The following is a 15,748-nucleotide window of genomic DNA, read 5'->3' as shown; positions in this document are numbered from 1 at the left end:
TTGTTTGAAACTATGATTAAACACAGCACATATTTCCTTCTTTATATTTCAAAGGTTACATTTACCTATTCATGATCACTTTTTGCATCAAAACTCTGCAACTTCAAAAGACAAACATGATAAAGGAACGGGTAGTGCTGCAAAAATAGAATGCTCTAGCTCTACAGATTTAATTTCATTACGATTCAATTAAAACCATAATGTATGATTTGGGTACAATTTTAATTGTATCATTCTTTGCCAAAATTATTACATAATATTAGTAACCGTCAAGGAGATTTTCAGGACATTTTAAGCCTAAATAATGAGGTAAAGCAAACCACTTATCTGCTTAAATGTGAAGCTCTATAGGGTAGAGCCATAAGTTTTCCATTTTCTACTTTTGAAATACCGTTTTGTCAATGTCACTTTCCATGTTTTTTGTTTGTTTGCTTGTGGCTTTCCGTGTTTTGTCCGTTTTACATGAAGTTTAATAATAATAATAATAATAAACAGGCTTTTGCTATAGCGGCCAATACCTGAAGACTTAAAAGTAAACACATAATAGTAAGTTAAACATAATTTAAAACCACCAATAGTTAAACATGATTAAATAAAGATATATTACAAACTTAACCACACTTTTCATACATTTATTTTATTGAAAACAACAACAGACACACATTTATGTTTCTTATTTGTATTTTATTCATTTTTTTTTCCAATTATTTCAATTTTATTTTTTCAAACTATATGAAATCCTGCTTTCTACTTCCAATTCCGTGAAGTTCGTTCGTTTTCCGTATCACAGAAAACTTATGGCTCTGGGGAATTTGCAAATAACTGAAATAAAATTCCCAGTTTTGGTCAAAAACTCAAAATCAAAAATACAGCTTTCACAGGATACCGTATTTAAGTACACCATTGTGTATTACAATCATGAAAAACGTAAAAATTAAAAAAACCATAGAGGGTATCCTTATGAGCAAATCACAAATATATATGCAAAAACAAACTATGATACACATACATTCTCAAATTCCACTAATTTATGTGGGGGTGTGCATAATTATGAAACCGATGACACAGACAAGACTTTCACATTCAAACCGTGGACATAGCTGCAAACAAGCACCATGCCCGGTTTGTTGAGGTCTACAGTAGAGCCAAATGCATTCAAGATACTTAGTATACGTCAGCTATTCATGCAAGATGTTCTTGGTTGTCTGGCTATACACAATATGTGTGGTTGGCAGCAGGGTGGAGTACTTCTATTTAAAGGTATTTCTGTAGTAGGGCATGTAACTTGATTAAAATACGGGCCAAACTAAGTACTGTATGAAAACATCCAGCCCTGAATACCCATAATAGGGGTCTTGAGAATACAACAAACTGCATTGCATAGAAATTTAAAAGTACCATGGCATGAACTGGGGTCTTGAAGAACTGTCATCTTGGATTGATCTGGTACTGACTAGGTAGTCTTGATGGCTGCACATAAAACCTGATGGAGCAATTTACCCATGTTTCCTACATTTAATCCTGATTAGTCCAACACTCATTAAGTCAATAAGTGGGTGAGCCTGATACCAGGTTGGGAGCCCTGGATGGGAGGTACCAGTGGGGAGAGAGAACAATGTTTTGGCTCCACAGGGGTCAAAAACATATAAATGTTCCGATTTTGATGAGTCATTATTTGAAATGTTATATATATCAAAACAGTAATTTGCCACCTCTTTCAACAAATTCAAATTTTTATATTTCAGAAAACAGCACAGAACCATTCATTTGCTGAATCCTTATGACTAGAAGAATACATTTTGAGGGGTGTACCTCAATAGCCAGTAGCCAGGGGATGCGGGATGTGATGCACCCCCTAAAAAAATTTGCAAAAGTATACAAAAAGTCCCAAAATGTAAGAATTTGCAAGCATAGAGCCAAAAAAAATTGGATTTTTACTTTTTTGGTCAAGAAAGGTCCAAATTTGGAGAAGAAAGTCCACTTCTCACAAAATTGCCCCCCTCCCTTGGATAAAAGGTCCACTTTGTCAAAATCAGCACCCCCACAAAAAATCCTGGCTACAGTCCTGGGTACCTCACCCACTTTTAGTGAACTTGGTCTCCATGAGTGACAATCCAATAAGTCAGATTTCCCATTATGCATGAAGCTATATTCAGTCCAAGTTCTCTCAATCTGATTTCCTTGCAAAAACTACAAATTTGGTCAAAATCAAATTATAATGATATTATCTATTTAGATCTATAATATTAAAATACTGAGCTATGTCTATCAAATTATCTGTCAAACTATAAGGATACTATTAGTATTATTACTACTTGTTTCATCATCTGTCACAAATGTATCAAATTTGTCTTTCCTTAGAGTAACCACATGCCACTCTTCTGAATCTGTTAAATCTTGTGCTCCTAGTCTTTTGTACAGTCTTCTGGCATCTGTGTTCCAACCAAGTACAGCCCACTGCATTCTATTGCAGCCTGTGTCTGCTCCTATCTGCAAATAAATAAACATATAAATAAAAAAAATATAATAATAATAATAATAATAATAATATATAATACAACAAACAAGGCAAACCACAAGTCTTGTCTGCTTTCACAAGAACATTGTAAAGCTAAATTTCATGAAAACTGTGATCCCAACAATATTTACCGTACTCATTTGGCCTCAGATGACCTGCATAGAAGTACTACTATTAAAGTGTCATAAAATTCAACATTTACTGATTTGACCCCTGATGACCATTAAATGACCATGACATTTTACCACATTTAGTCATTTTACCAAGTATTTAGTAAGTGGTGGTGCAATAATTATGTGTACCCTGGGGTGAATTCTCAAAATGGTCTGCCAAAAATCGCTGTTCCCCCCCTTTGGCCGTGCCAAAAATCTTAGCCCCCCTTTCGACGTGCAAAAAACCTTTGCCCCCCCTTTTGACGTGCCAAAAATCTTTGCCCCCCCTTACACATGCAAGATTTTGGGGAACCCGAATTTAAAACCTTAAATTGTCTTATCATATAATGCGAGCGCAGTGAGCAGGAAATTTTGCATATTTGAACGTGTTCATAACATTTTCCTACGCCTTTTTAGGGCGTAATATAAAATGGTACCCAAAATATCTGTGCCAAAATTGCTTGCCCCCCCTTTCGACCTGCCAAAAATCGCTTGACCCCCTTTGACCTGCCAAAAATGCTTGCCCCCCTTTTGGCCTGCCAAAAATCTTTGCCCCCCTATAATTCACCCCGGGGTACACATAATTATTGCACCACCCCTAAGTTTCATGAACATCCAATGTTATCAACTAATTTGACCTCAGACGACCCAAGTTACATGAAACTCCAACAAGTTGATCTCACATGATGAGTAATAGTACCAAGTTGACCTGATGACCCTGAAATGGTTTAGTCAAAGGAATATAAAACTATACATATTTGGACAGGAAATGAGTGGAGAAATCTTATGAATATGGAGTGCCAGATTTAGACAACCTAAAAAGTTGTATTTTATCAGTTTCAAGTGAAAGAATACAGTGATTATTATAAAGTGCAATTACCCACTGTAAAATTTCTTAATTGGATATTATTTTATATTGCATTATTCATGCAGCAAAATGATATGAATCTAAACAAAAATGAAAGTTACAGCTGCATTCATTCAGTAATTAAAATATGCTTAAAAGGGCATTTCGTGATCCACAGCCTCATCCCCCCACTTTTCTCAAAAAAAAGTTGAGATTTTTATATCAATGGAAACCTCTGGCTACATAATGTTTATGTACAAAATATTTCTTGCAGATTAATTCGTTTAGCAAAGATATCATTAAATTTGAATTTCGTTCTGGTGCACCAGAACGAAATTACAACACATTGTCTTATGAGCAGTGTAATACACATAATCATGCATAACTTGCAAACGCAAAATCAGAATCAACTGAAATTTTGGGAATATGCTTTTTTCGTGGATATGTACTGAAAAATGTCATAAAAAGAGGATGCTAGGATCACGAAACACTCCTTTAAGTTAATAGAAGTGGAAGATAATTGAATTCCAAATTTGGGAATCAATAATACCCCCTATATTAAACATGCATAATATGCTTATGTGAACCATTCTCACAAATTCCAGAGCATGTCAAAACTTGACCTTCAGGCTTTCACAATTATACCTGAGAAGATTAGAAAACAGACTTTGAAAAAAGAAAGAAAAATAACCTTCCTTTTCTTAAACATTTGCATTGTTTTCAAAAGTAATATGGGTATCACTTTCAAAAACACTTTTTTTTCTGGACATCAAAACATACATGCAGTCAAATTGCTCCCAAAAAGTGCTCACACCCCAATATTTGAATTCTTTCCTATTTCAAATGTTTTAATAAAATCCCCTACATTGATTAACAAATTCCATTGTACAGGCCATGCTCCATTTTCATTTCAATAATTAAGCATGTAATTGTTGATTTTGCTCACTTAATTCAAAATTCCTTTTAAAAACACAACTAGCATTTATAACGACTTTTAAATTAATATGAAAAAAGCACTACTTCAGCTACTATGCGGCTCTATATGCATTTATATGACTGGTGTCACGACCTGGTGCTGGCTTCAATACAACCACCTAAGGATGAAAGTCCACTTTTGACAAAAAGCCTGAATAAGCCTGCAAAAACAGTGTGATAATGCCCAGAATGACCCTAAAACGGACTGAAAATAAGAGAAATTACGTAAATTGGGTCTACAGAAAAGACTGAATTCAGGCAAAAGTCTGAAAACCTACATCCCTGAACCACTCAAATTTCTTTCACAACTATTACACTAGCCTACAGTTTGATTATCATGATTATATGAATATGTACTAAATATACTGAATATGTACTTATTAGGGTGCATCAGATGCCCCTCATGTCAATGGATTCATCTGTCCCTAGTCTTAAAATGTTCCTATTGTCACAAAACTAACATGTGCCAAGTTTGAATTAATTCGGAGGTCGTCCTGGGGGGCCACCGAGAGCCTAAAGTTACAATGTGTGTTCCTATGTAGTAAAGTTCGTTGACCCCTGTACAATTCCAATTAGAAGCCGATCAAACAATTTAAAGTAGCTGCCATATCAAAACCGTTAGGACTTAGAAGCTCAAATCTTTTGCGCTTATAGTACTGATAATCATCTTGGATTCGGTGATAAAATTAATCACCAACAAAATGAGCATGTGTGGAATTGGCACAAGCGCCCTCGATACAAAATTTCAGTGAAATAGGCATTTTGTGGTAATTTTTACCTCAAATTTTACAAATGTTGATGTCCTGGTTGTCATTACACTTTTACAAAGCAGATTTTCTGAACTTTAGATCAATATATAATACATATTAACAACTTTCAGTGTGAAATAAAGTATTATAGCACTTGGTTAAGACAGGAATTATAGATTTTCCCAAGAATATGGACTGTGGGGGCGCTTTTGACAATAAAACACACACGGTCATTTCTTTGGAGATGGATTTTCATCACAGATTCAAAGATGATTATCAGTACGCTTAGCTCCCAAGATTTGAGCTTCTAAATCCAAACGGTTTTGATATGGCAGCTACTTTAAATTGTTCGATCGGCTTCTAATTGGAATTGTACAGGGGTCAACGAACTTTACTACATAGGAACACACATTGTAACTTTAGGCTCTCGGTGGCCCCTCATCAGGACGACCTCCGAATTAATTCAAACTTGGCACATGTTAGTTTTGTGACAATAGGAACATTTTAAGACTAGGGACAGATGAATCCATTGACATGAGGGGCATCTGATGCACCCTAGTACTTATTATAAGTTGAGAATAAATTTATATCATATACCATACTTAATATATCATTGAAAGCTTTATTCCAAGCCCAGGATTCAAGAACCTGCTATACCATACATGTACTGTGCATTGCTATGAGGACTACACAATGGCAAATTTCTATATTATCAACATAAATACTTGTTGACCTTAATCATAATTATTTCAAAATGCATGTACACAAATTGGATCTTTGCTAAATGGGAGTCATCAACTTAAGTGGAAATTGTGTACTATATCAGGCAGCATGAAAATTAATGTTTTGGTTCTCATCCCCACTCGCACTGTATTCTAGAGTTGGTCCATATTTGTTTTTCTTTCCCAATTTTTAAAATATAACTTTTGATATCAAAGGTTCAGCAATTCGTTTTGATGATAATAATGTTAATTAAGCAACATGAATCACTTTTAAAATGAATCCCTTTAAAGAGTTTTTTGTAGTTTATCCGGGGGCACTCACATGTTAAGGTGGTACGCCTACGGGTATGTGCTGCGGTCAAGGGTCCCTTTTTCAGGCTCTCCGGCAGTTCCTTAAGCCCCACATTTGGATCTGCTCCAGTTCTTTGAGCCTCAAATACTGACAATTGTAGCTCTTTAAGCTCAAATTTGGAAATACTTTGGAAATTTTTAGCTCAACAGCCTATAATTTGGCCCTAATTTCAGTTCTTCAAGCCCGTATTTTGCCCGAAAATGAGTTCTTAGTTCCACCGCACACCCCTACCAAAATTAAAGTTGAGTGCCCCCGAGTCCCGGAGTTTATCATACCCTGCAGAGCCTTAAAATAAAAAGTACCACATCTTTTTCCAAAGAATGCATCAAAAAAGATTTACATCTGCAGGCTATATGTCAGTTTCATATTGCAAAAAATAGTAATTAAAAAAAAAGAAAAAAAGGCCTCCTGCCCTTGTCAATGAAAATCCTCTGAAAGGAGAACCACAAATTAATTTCATGCAGCCTAAGGTTGATGGTAATGCTGGTGCTCAATCACCATTATGACAATATCATATAGCAATTTACAGGGCCTGGCAGTTTAAATTCAAGCAGCAAGTGGGTCAATTAAAGGTACTTGTTGGCAGTGTTGGTGCTCACTCCAGTAGTGGTGCAAGACACAGGGGTGTGAGTGACCACAGATAAAAAAATCTGAAAAAATCTAAAAAAGTCTGAAATTTGGAAAGCTCCTATACTTTTGTACAGAGGAAGAGCAGAAAAAGAGATCAAAATTGAGATCAAAAAATCTGAATTCAGATTTTAATCTGAACTCTCTCACACCCCTGAAGACACCTTAAAACTGGGTGAATGTAGACACAGAGGTGAATAGATAAATCATAGCAAAATATTTTTAAAACTTAAACCTATAAATCCTGTTACCTTTTTTTCCTGTGATAGTTAAGTGTCCAAGAGTTGGGGTGGGGTTCTGTATGGACCCAACATTTGGTATTTCCATCATAGACCCTTTTTTTTAAGAGTCTATGTTTCCATACACACAAATTTAATTGCATGATGTGTTAATGAAATAATTATGTTGGGTCCACTGGCCCCCTGGCCACCAGTGAGCAGGTGACAATTAGAGAATGATGGTGATCGATATTAAAAAGATACAAACTGTGGTCCCAGATAGGTTGTCCGAAGAACACAACGCATATTCATATGAGATTTTATTTTATTATACAAGTTGACCTCAAATGACCTTTGACTTGACCTCAGTGTGTGACCTATCACTACTTTCAGGTTACAACCTAAACATGACCAAAATCATCCTACTCACCCCATTATTACAGTAACTTACCCTGGCAACTCTCTTCATCATTGCTGTACCAAGACCGGCATCTAGGAGAAAAAATTTAATTGGATAGAAACATGTTTGTTTCCCGTAGCAGGTTTAAAAAGTCAAATGCAAAAATATTTGTTTGTTTTTTTAGTTTTTAATCCATGTATTGAACTGATTAATTTTTTGAATAAATTAGAATTTACAGTGGATCTCTCCAACACACATACGCACACACAAAAATCATATTTCATATTCCGGCAGATTAAAAAAGGTATTTAAAAAAACTGTTTTATAGACACTTGGAAAGAGTAGCATTTGTGGAAGGAGTAGCATTTGTAGTAAAAATAACAGGAAATCACATTTTTGGCCATAACGACCTTTGTTTGACCTTTGACCTTGAGGTCACTTGACATTATTTTGTGCCAACATCCTATCATTCTAGTGACCAACTGGCATCATTGTACTAGATGTAATTTGCAGGAGCATCATTTTGAAGGCATTTGGTTACCATGGTTACATTCTTTAAATGATCCCCTGGGCCCTAAATGACCTTAGACGCCAATTCTTTGTACAACTTCTAGATACTAGGTATAGCCAATGCATGTGTGCAAGTGACGCCTGTGTTAAAAAATGACCTCAAATGACCTTTGACCTGTGACATTTGACCTACAACATACAACATTTGACCTACTTCCCTAATACCTCTTTACTCATGGACACTTTGGTGTTTGGTCCAAGTTGCATGAAGAGGTTTTACAGCGAGACCAATAAATATTGGGCATAAAGCATCCAATTTAATCATTATGATTATTATGTTTTGGATCCAATATTTTCACACACTTGGATTCCTCAAAACATAATAATGTGAAAAGTGGATCTTCTTCCCAAAAGCTGGACCTCGCTTTGACCCAAACAGAATAAACATTTTTGGCTCCCTATGCTCAGAAATTGGCTTTTGGGGGGTATGGGCCTGGGTGTAGCTTATGGCTGTAAAGTTACAGTAAATATATTACAGAAGAATACAGAAAACCACAACGCCTCAACCTTATTTTGGTGGCGAGTTTAAAACATGTGGCTATATAAATGTAGACCGACAGGCAGACAGGGAGGTTGTGTGTGGAAAGAGATGCAGATGCAGATGCAGATGCATGGAGAGAGAAATGTGTTTTTTAATAAAGATGAAGTCTTAGTTTATTTCCATTGTTTTTCAGTTACCAACGGTGCTGTTCAATAAAGCCAAACTAAAATGTTTCAGGTTTCTTTTTTGTACATGAAGTATGATACCAACCATAATATGATATGCAGCCTGTTTTAACCATTATTCTATTAAAAATTACTGCCATAACTACACATGGTTGCATGTCATAAGTTGGGTACAATTTCCATTACATGGTCAAAAATGACAAAGAATGTATTTTTTGATATGTTGTATATATTGACAATCTCTAATAATTAACACCATTTTTAACCTTAACACCTGCTTAATTTTTGAGATAATGCTTAATTACTAATTAATTAATACACAGGCGTCTATATAAATCTCAATTTTCAAATGCGTTTTTCTCAAATCGGACCTCAATTACAAAAATGACTGTAAAATTTTTATTTTATGCAAGAATGTCATCAGATTTTGAGGATATGTTCTCAATACATTAATGCTTCATATGAACTATTTAAAATAATTGTATGTATGTTAATTACATTGTGAAGGTCAATGACCTTTTTACAAGTAATTAGCGAGTTGGTTATTTTATTATTGAGAAAATGAATATCAAGAAGAGAAATGTACATTAGCATATTGCTAAAAATACTAAAATTCAACTAGGATTTCATTAAAAATGAAAAAATGGAACATATAACCCTCTTAAGGTGGTACTACACACCTTAATAAATTTGACTATTTTTGCATTTTTCTCAAAAAATAATATCACACTGGTAACAAAAATTATGTATATTATAGGGGTAAGGAATCCAGTTACTACGCTGCAATTTCAGTGACTCAAGACAAGCTGTAAGCTATTTATGATAAGAAAAGATGTACCGCTAGAATGTACCTCATTTCTTAGCATATATAATGAACCCCTTGTCTTGAATCATTGAACTTTCAGTGAAGTAATTGGATTCCTTGCCCCTATAATATACATATAACTTTTGTTACCAGTGTATAGTTACTTATTGAGAAAAATGCAAAATTATATAGTCACAAAATTTATCAGGGGGTGTAGTACCACCTTAAGTAGTCAGTTATTGTTTTAGTTGTACAAATTTAACATTCAAAGCTGTCAATACATCATACCATCCCTAGATTTGAAAAAAGTAACCAGTAGTTTTGACATGCTGACATCTGAATTTTCACATAGGCCCTATTGCACACTCCCGCATCCGCCTGCTCCACATCCGCCTGCTCCTCCACCCCTGGCATTTTTCATTTCAACTGATGTGATTTTTTTACTGAATAATGTATAATTATATGCTTCAGTAGACTGAAAGAGTATAATATTAGGCTTAAAATGAGGTATCAACCACTGCTGTAGGATGGGGTTATGGATAGCCAATCAAATTTGTATCGCAATTTTCAGAAAAGTGTAATCCCTCCACCCTTTTAGCATACCCAACTTATGACATGCGACCACATAACTATAAAGTTATACGAGCTAGCGATAGTGGTTTTATGCTTAATGTAGAAATATACTACCTGCACAGCCATTTTACAAACTGTCTTTCTTTATGAAAATTATTATACTTAGTTCTCTGGGTTAATAAGATGAACGAAATTTAATCTTTCCCCAGAGTGTACATAAACGTTGAAAAACAAAAACAAAAAAACAGTGCATATGTCCAGGTTCCAATATTAAAACTGTGGAAAGATTAAATTTGTTCATGTCTTTCTTTATCAACAAATATTTGTCAATTTTGTCAAGAATCAAATCACTATACGGATGGACGGACGGAATGACAGACAACCAGGAAACATAATACATAAAAAAGAAACACAGTCAATTATTATTCAATAAAGAAACTCCTACCCCTATGATCAGGTGTGACGTATAAATCTTCCAAATAGACAAGCTTTCCATTCCATGTGCTGTACCCAAAAAAGTAGAGAGCATAACCTATCACTTCCTTGTCTCCATGCTTTCCTTTTGAATTAGGCAAGTCATTTTGAGTATTCTCTGGTATAGTTTCAGCTACTAAACATTTAAAGAATGCACTGTCTCCAAAACCATCTTCTTTGAGACCTAACAACAAAAGTATAAAAAATTAAAATTAAAATTAATAACCTGCCTGAGTACTACAAAATACTACAATTTACAAACAACTTCACTTCACATGCGTGTGATGATGCAATCACCTTTACCTAAGCTTTTGTTGGCCCAGAGAGTGTAAGACCTGTGGCTAAGTGTCGGCGACTATAGTGCTTAGCATGCGAGGGGTGTCGGGTTCGAATCCCACCCAGAGCAAAGTAGCAAACAATTTCTTTGTTTGTTTTCTCTCTTTATTCCTCCCTTGTTTCCCTTCCAGTTGCCAAAAAGCCCTTCAGGCGTTAGTGTTAAAAAGAACAAGTACAGGTTTTGTCCAAACTTGTGTGCCTAACTTGATGTTCAAATTAAAGCTTCTTTAAATTAAAGCTATGGCAAGTTAAATGACCCTTTGCACAGTCATCTCAAAATGAGGGTCTACCCCCAAACTGCAGTACATTCAAGTTGACAGTGGTGCAGGGTGCAAGGTACATCATTGAAATATGTGCGCTCCAATCGATTGCAAAATTTAGAAAATCCCATAGGAAAATTGCCAAAAAACGGATTGTGCCCCCCAAGTGATGACCCACACTACGCAACTGTTAGGGTTAGTGTATTGCGGCACTTTATATTATAGTTGGTAAAACATGCATTTATTAGGTTTTGTGATATGGTGATTATAGTGACAGGTGCATGCACATTCCTCCAGATGAGTAAATCACTGAATAGGTCTTTAAGTATATCTACAATGTACTTGGCATATATTGGCAATTACCAAAAATATGTAGCAAAGTTCCTTTTAATTATCCCACCATTTTCCACTTTTAATGGATGCACATTGTTTGTTGCTAAGCGACAGGAAAGCAAATTCAAGCTAATAATACATACCGTATTGTTTGTAATAGACGCTCCCCCTCTAATAAACGCCCCCCTCCAATTTTTCTGTGAAAAATTGATAAAAAAACCCATGCTATATCGTGTGAGTAAGCTTAAAACTGGCATCCAGTCAGTCAGTCTTGTCAGAGACGATCGGTAAATTGCATGGACAAAACCTGTTATGACTCACACTTCCATCCATTCCATTGCCTAATTATGGTAGAATTTCACTAGATTCTTGCTTGATGATGTACTTACGGGTGTAATTTTGATTTATTTACCACGAAAATGATATTTTCCATGGGCGTTGGCATTAGTATAGCCGTAAACTCCTTTCTACAGGAGCACCATCGGGGAATTTAACCCGATTTTAAAGTTTTTTTCACTGACAATTCACCTTCAATAAACGCCCCCCTTTTGGAAAAATGCAACGCCCCCCGTAGAAGTATCACAGACAGCTATACAGTGCTCGATACCAATAAATGGTAGAGCTATTTTAAAATATAAACACAGATTTTATAACATGACATTATACACTGTGTTTCACGCAAAAAATGCAGTATTTTAAGTCTGCCAGACATGTATGTCAAATAAAGTAAGATTTACCTTGAATTTGTCTTTGGTGGAGGTCACTGTGGTCAGTGAGTGTTTTACATACATACTTCACTATACTTTTGGTACTTGAAAAAAAGATATAAGAAAAAAAAAAAACTTTTCCCGACCGATCAACCCAACTTCTGAAAGTGATCTATGGACAAGCAAACAATTTATTTTTTGGCCTTATCTGCTAGCAGCAACCAAAGCAGGTACAGCTTTTTGTATAATACCTTGCACTGTGTTGGCTACTTGATCCTCTCCTTTCTCAAATCTAGCTAGTTCTGTAATGAGTCTATGGATGGCTTCACAGTCTTCTTGTGTGGCCGAACGGATTACATATTTGTGAGACATTGTTGAGTCGTCGGTTGTTTGTTCTGAAAAATAAATATATGGTTTCTCAACGTCATTTCCATCATATCTGCAACATGATGGGTTTCTCTCATTACTTTAATTAATGGTATATTTGTCAAGGGATTCATGTTACTGAGGGATCCATGTTTACGGAGCGGTTTATGATAATATATGGATTAATTTTGTTTTTGCCAGTTTTCCTTTATTAATATCATGGCAAAGGTATCACTTGTTTATTTCGAAAAAAAACCCCAATGATTTTCCAAGAACATATTTTATGACATCCTGTGACAATTGATTTCATTTCACTTTTAAAAGGAGGATACTTTTTGGACAATATTTCCAAAATGCATAAGCTACTACATTATACATTCAACGTCATTCTCGTATTCACAAATTCCCCAGTGCAGTTGGTATCAATCATTACCAATAATCTTCGATGCACAGTTTTTGAGCTATAGGCATAAAGGTCAAATGTCAAATTTTGGTCTCTATAATTGTCCACATCGGTCAAAAATAAAAAAATGCTTAGAGTTTGATCAAAGTAGTCTCAAATTGTCTCGCTTAGAAAAACATTGGATTAAAATAAACTACAGAATGATTGACCATATCTCAGGTGTTTTGTTACCTGGGTATTAGGGCAAAAAAGTCAAAGTCCACTTGAATCATGTAATTCATGTTAACCTTTTTGGTGATGTTACCCAGGTAACCAAACACCTGAGATATACCAAACTCTTTTGTTTTAAATTTATATAGTTCCAAGCAGAACATTTTGAGCTCACTTTGAATGATCAAAATCAAAGCATATTTTTCATTGTAGTACCCTTGCGGACAATGGCGGAGACCAAAATTGACTTCATGCCTGTAACTCTTTCTGAATCCTAATGATGAGAGGAAATAATACAATTAGATGGTTTTATCCATATATGCCCAATTGTGAAATTTGAACCCTGCATTTTGAAAATTCTCTGTCCCGCACTTTTTGATCTGCTCTGGATGATCTCATCACTTAAAATATATGTGAAACTTTTGATCATAGTTGTACAATCACCTTCATGTGGTTGTAAACTACATCTGTAAACTACAAGTAGAGACTGACCGATCTGATCGGTAGCTTCCGAATCGGGCCGATTATTAGCTTATCGGTAGTGATCTGCATCGGCCGATTTTTCCTTCATCCGCCGATGTAATGCACCGATCACCCAATATCATGAAAGTAGTTGTTGAAGCTTAACAAGTATTCATTTATTGGTATATTTCTTCGAAATAAACTAGTTAAATCAAGCGAAATTTAGCAAAAGAACAAGCTTTGTAGGCGATAAACTTATAATCATACCGTTCAAGTCAGTGTGAGTTTTGCACACGGCCGTAGCTCTCTCAATCTGACATGCACAATGGTCACAGTGCTGTGCTTCCGGGTTAAACACGTGCATGTCAGATTGGAGAGAGCTACGGGCTGTGTGCAAAACTCACACTGACTTGAACGTAAACACAATATTAAAATGGGGCGATCGATCAAATGATTCGACGGACTCGGACATCAGGGGGAAAAGGTAAATTGAACTGATAATAATCATGGTCAAATTAAGTATTTTAAATGAATACGGGAGTGTGATTTTTGTGCTCAGAGCATACATAATTATATGGTAATACTTTGCGTATCGTACATGTACAAGTACCCTTTCAACAAACGGGTGAAATTTACTCAAGGCGATGGCAGCCATTGTTAATACAATTGGGGAATTGGTAATCGGTGATCGGTGATCGAATCGGCAGATCAAAGAGGGAATTGATTGGTCAATCGGCCGATTCAGATAAGGACCTGATCGGTCAGACACTATACATGAGTAGTTTAATATTGGTTTACACCTGTAACAGATAATGAAATGGTATAAAATAATGAATATGTGTTGAAAGAATATTATGATAAGCGTTACTGTGAGTAGGGCCTATTGAAATTACACTCTGCGCTTGAAAACAAAAAAAAACTGATGAAAAATCTAATTTTCTTGCAACATTAAACTTTAAAGAGGATAATGAGCATGCGCAGATCATTAAAATTAGTCATTTCAGCTGATAAATGGCAACACGGATTCGTAATGGGTAAAAGCGCACATATTTTTATGGTAATCTGTGATTTGCTTAGGGGCTGTGCAATAATTATGAGCCCCGGGGGTAAAAGTTTCAAACAGCTTGCCAAAAATCGCTTGCCCCCCCCCCTCCTCTCGGCCCGCCAAAAATTCTTTGCCCCCACTTGCACATGCCAAAATTTTTGGGATCCCAATTTGCAAACTTTAAATGGTCTATATACATGTTGCGAGTGCAGCGAGCAGGAAATTTGCACATTTAAGCATTTCTGTATGGTTTTCCTAAGCCTTTTTAGAGTGTTTTATTTAAAAGGCGTCCCAAGAATGCGTGCCAAAAATCACTTAATTGCCCCCCCTATCGGCTTGCCAAAAATTTCTTTCCCCCCTTTTGGCTTGCCAAAATTTCTTGCCCCCCCCCCAATTTTACCCTCCCCCCCAGGGCTCATAATTATTGCACAGCCCCTTAAGCCTAAGTAGATCAGCCTATCCGGGAGCCTATCTCGAACAAACTCGCCATGCATGGCTGTTGAAGAACTAGTGGATTCGCCCTACTATGCCTACTTGGACTTTGGTTTATACTAGCTATCATGGCAATTTCTGACACGAACAGTGATGATATAAAGGTCAAGGATCGATGACGCTGTGTGACACACAACCCTAGTACGGTACAAGGAACTTATACGTTGTCCTCATTCACAAACTGATACTATATCCCATATCTGTTATGGCGAGCGGTCCGAATTTTGAGCCATACATACAAGTGTACTAACACAACCCCAAGTTTTATTTTGCCGCCCCCATGATTCATGAACAATTTCACAAAATGTTCTCTCCCAGGCAGGAACATCTTTCATGGACGTATATATGCTATATAATCAGCTATAGGCTTACCATTCATGAAGATAATTTTACATTTGGTTCTTTTAGATGAATAATTATTCAGTCAGTTTGTATTAAGTTTGTATCGCCCAATTTGTGTAATTCCGTGCAATAACCAGGGCATTA

General features: G+C 35.9%; 1 protein-coding gene across 1 annotated transcript; it reads right to left on the bottom strand.

Moving 5' to 3' along the window:
• Positions 1 to 167: 167 nt before the first annotated feature.
• LOC140155894 (thialysine N-epsilon-acetyltransferase-like) lies at positions 168 to 15,748 on the bottom strand. Its single transcript, XM_072178897.1, has 5 exons — positions 15,635 to 15,748; positions 12,536 to 12,679; positions 10,620 to 10,832; positions 7,612 to 7,652; positions 168 to 2,490 (listed from the first exon to the last, which is right to left on the bottom strand). The coding sequence occupies exons 1-5, from the start codon at positions 15,639 to 15,641 to the stop codon at positions 2,281 to 2,283; spliced, it is 615 nt and encodes a 204-aa protein (XP_072034998.1). The 5' UTR covers positions 15,642 to 15,748; the 3' UTR covers positions 168 to 2,280.

The sequence above is a fragment of the Amphiura filiformis genome, chromosome 6, assembly GCF_039555335.1.
Source record: "Amphiura filiformis chromosome 6, Afil_fr2py, whole genome shotgun sequence".
Taxonomy (NCBI): Eukaryota; Metazoa; Echinodermata; class Ophiuroidea; order Amphilepidida; family Amphiuridae; genus Amphiura; species Amphiura filiformis.
Note: the sequence above shows the minus strand (reverse complement) of the source record. Positions and strands in the feature narration are given on the sequence as shown.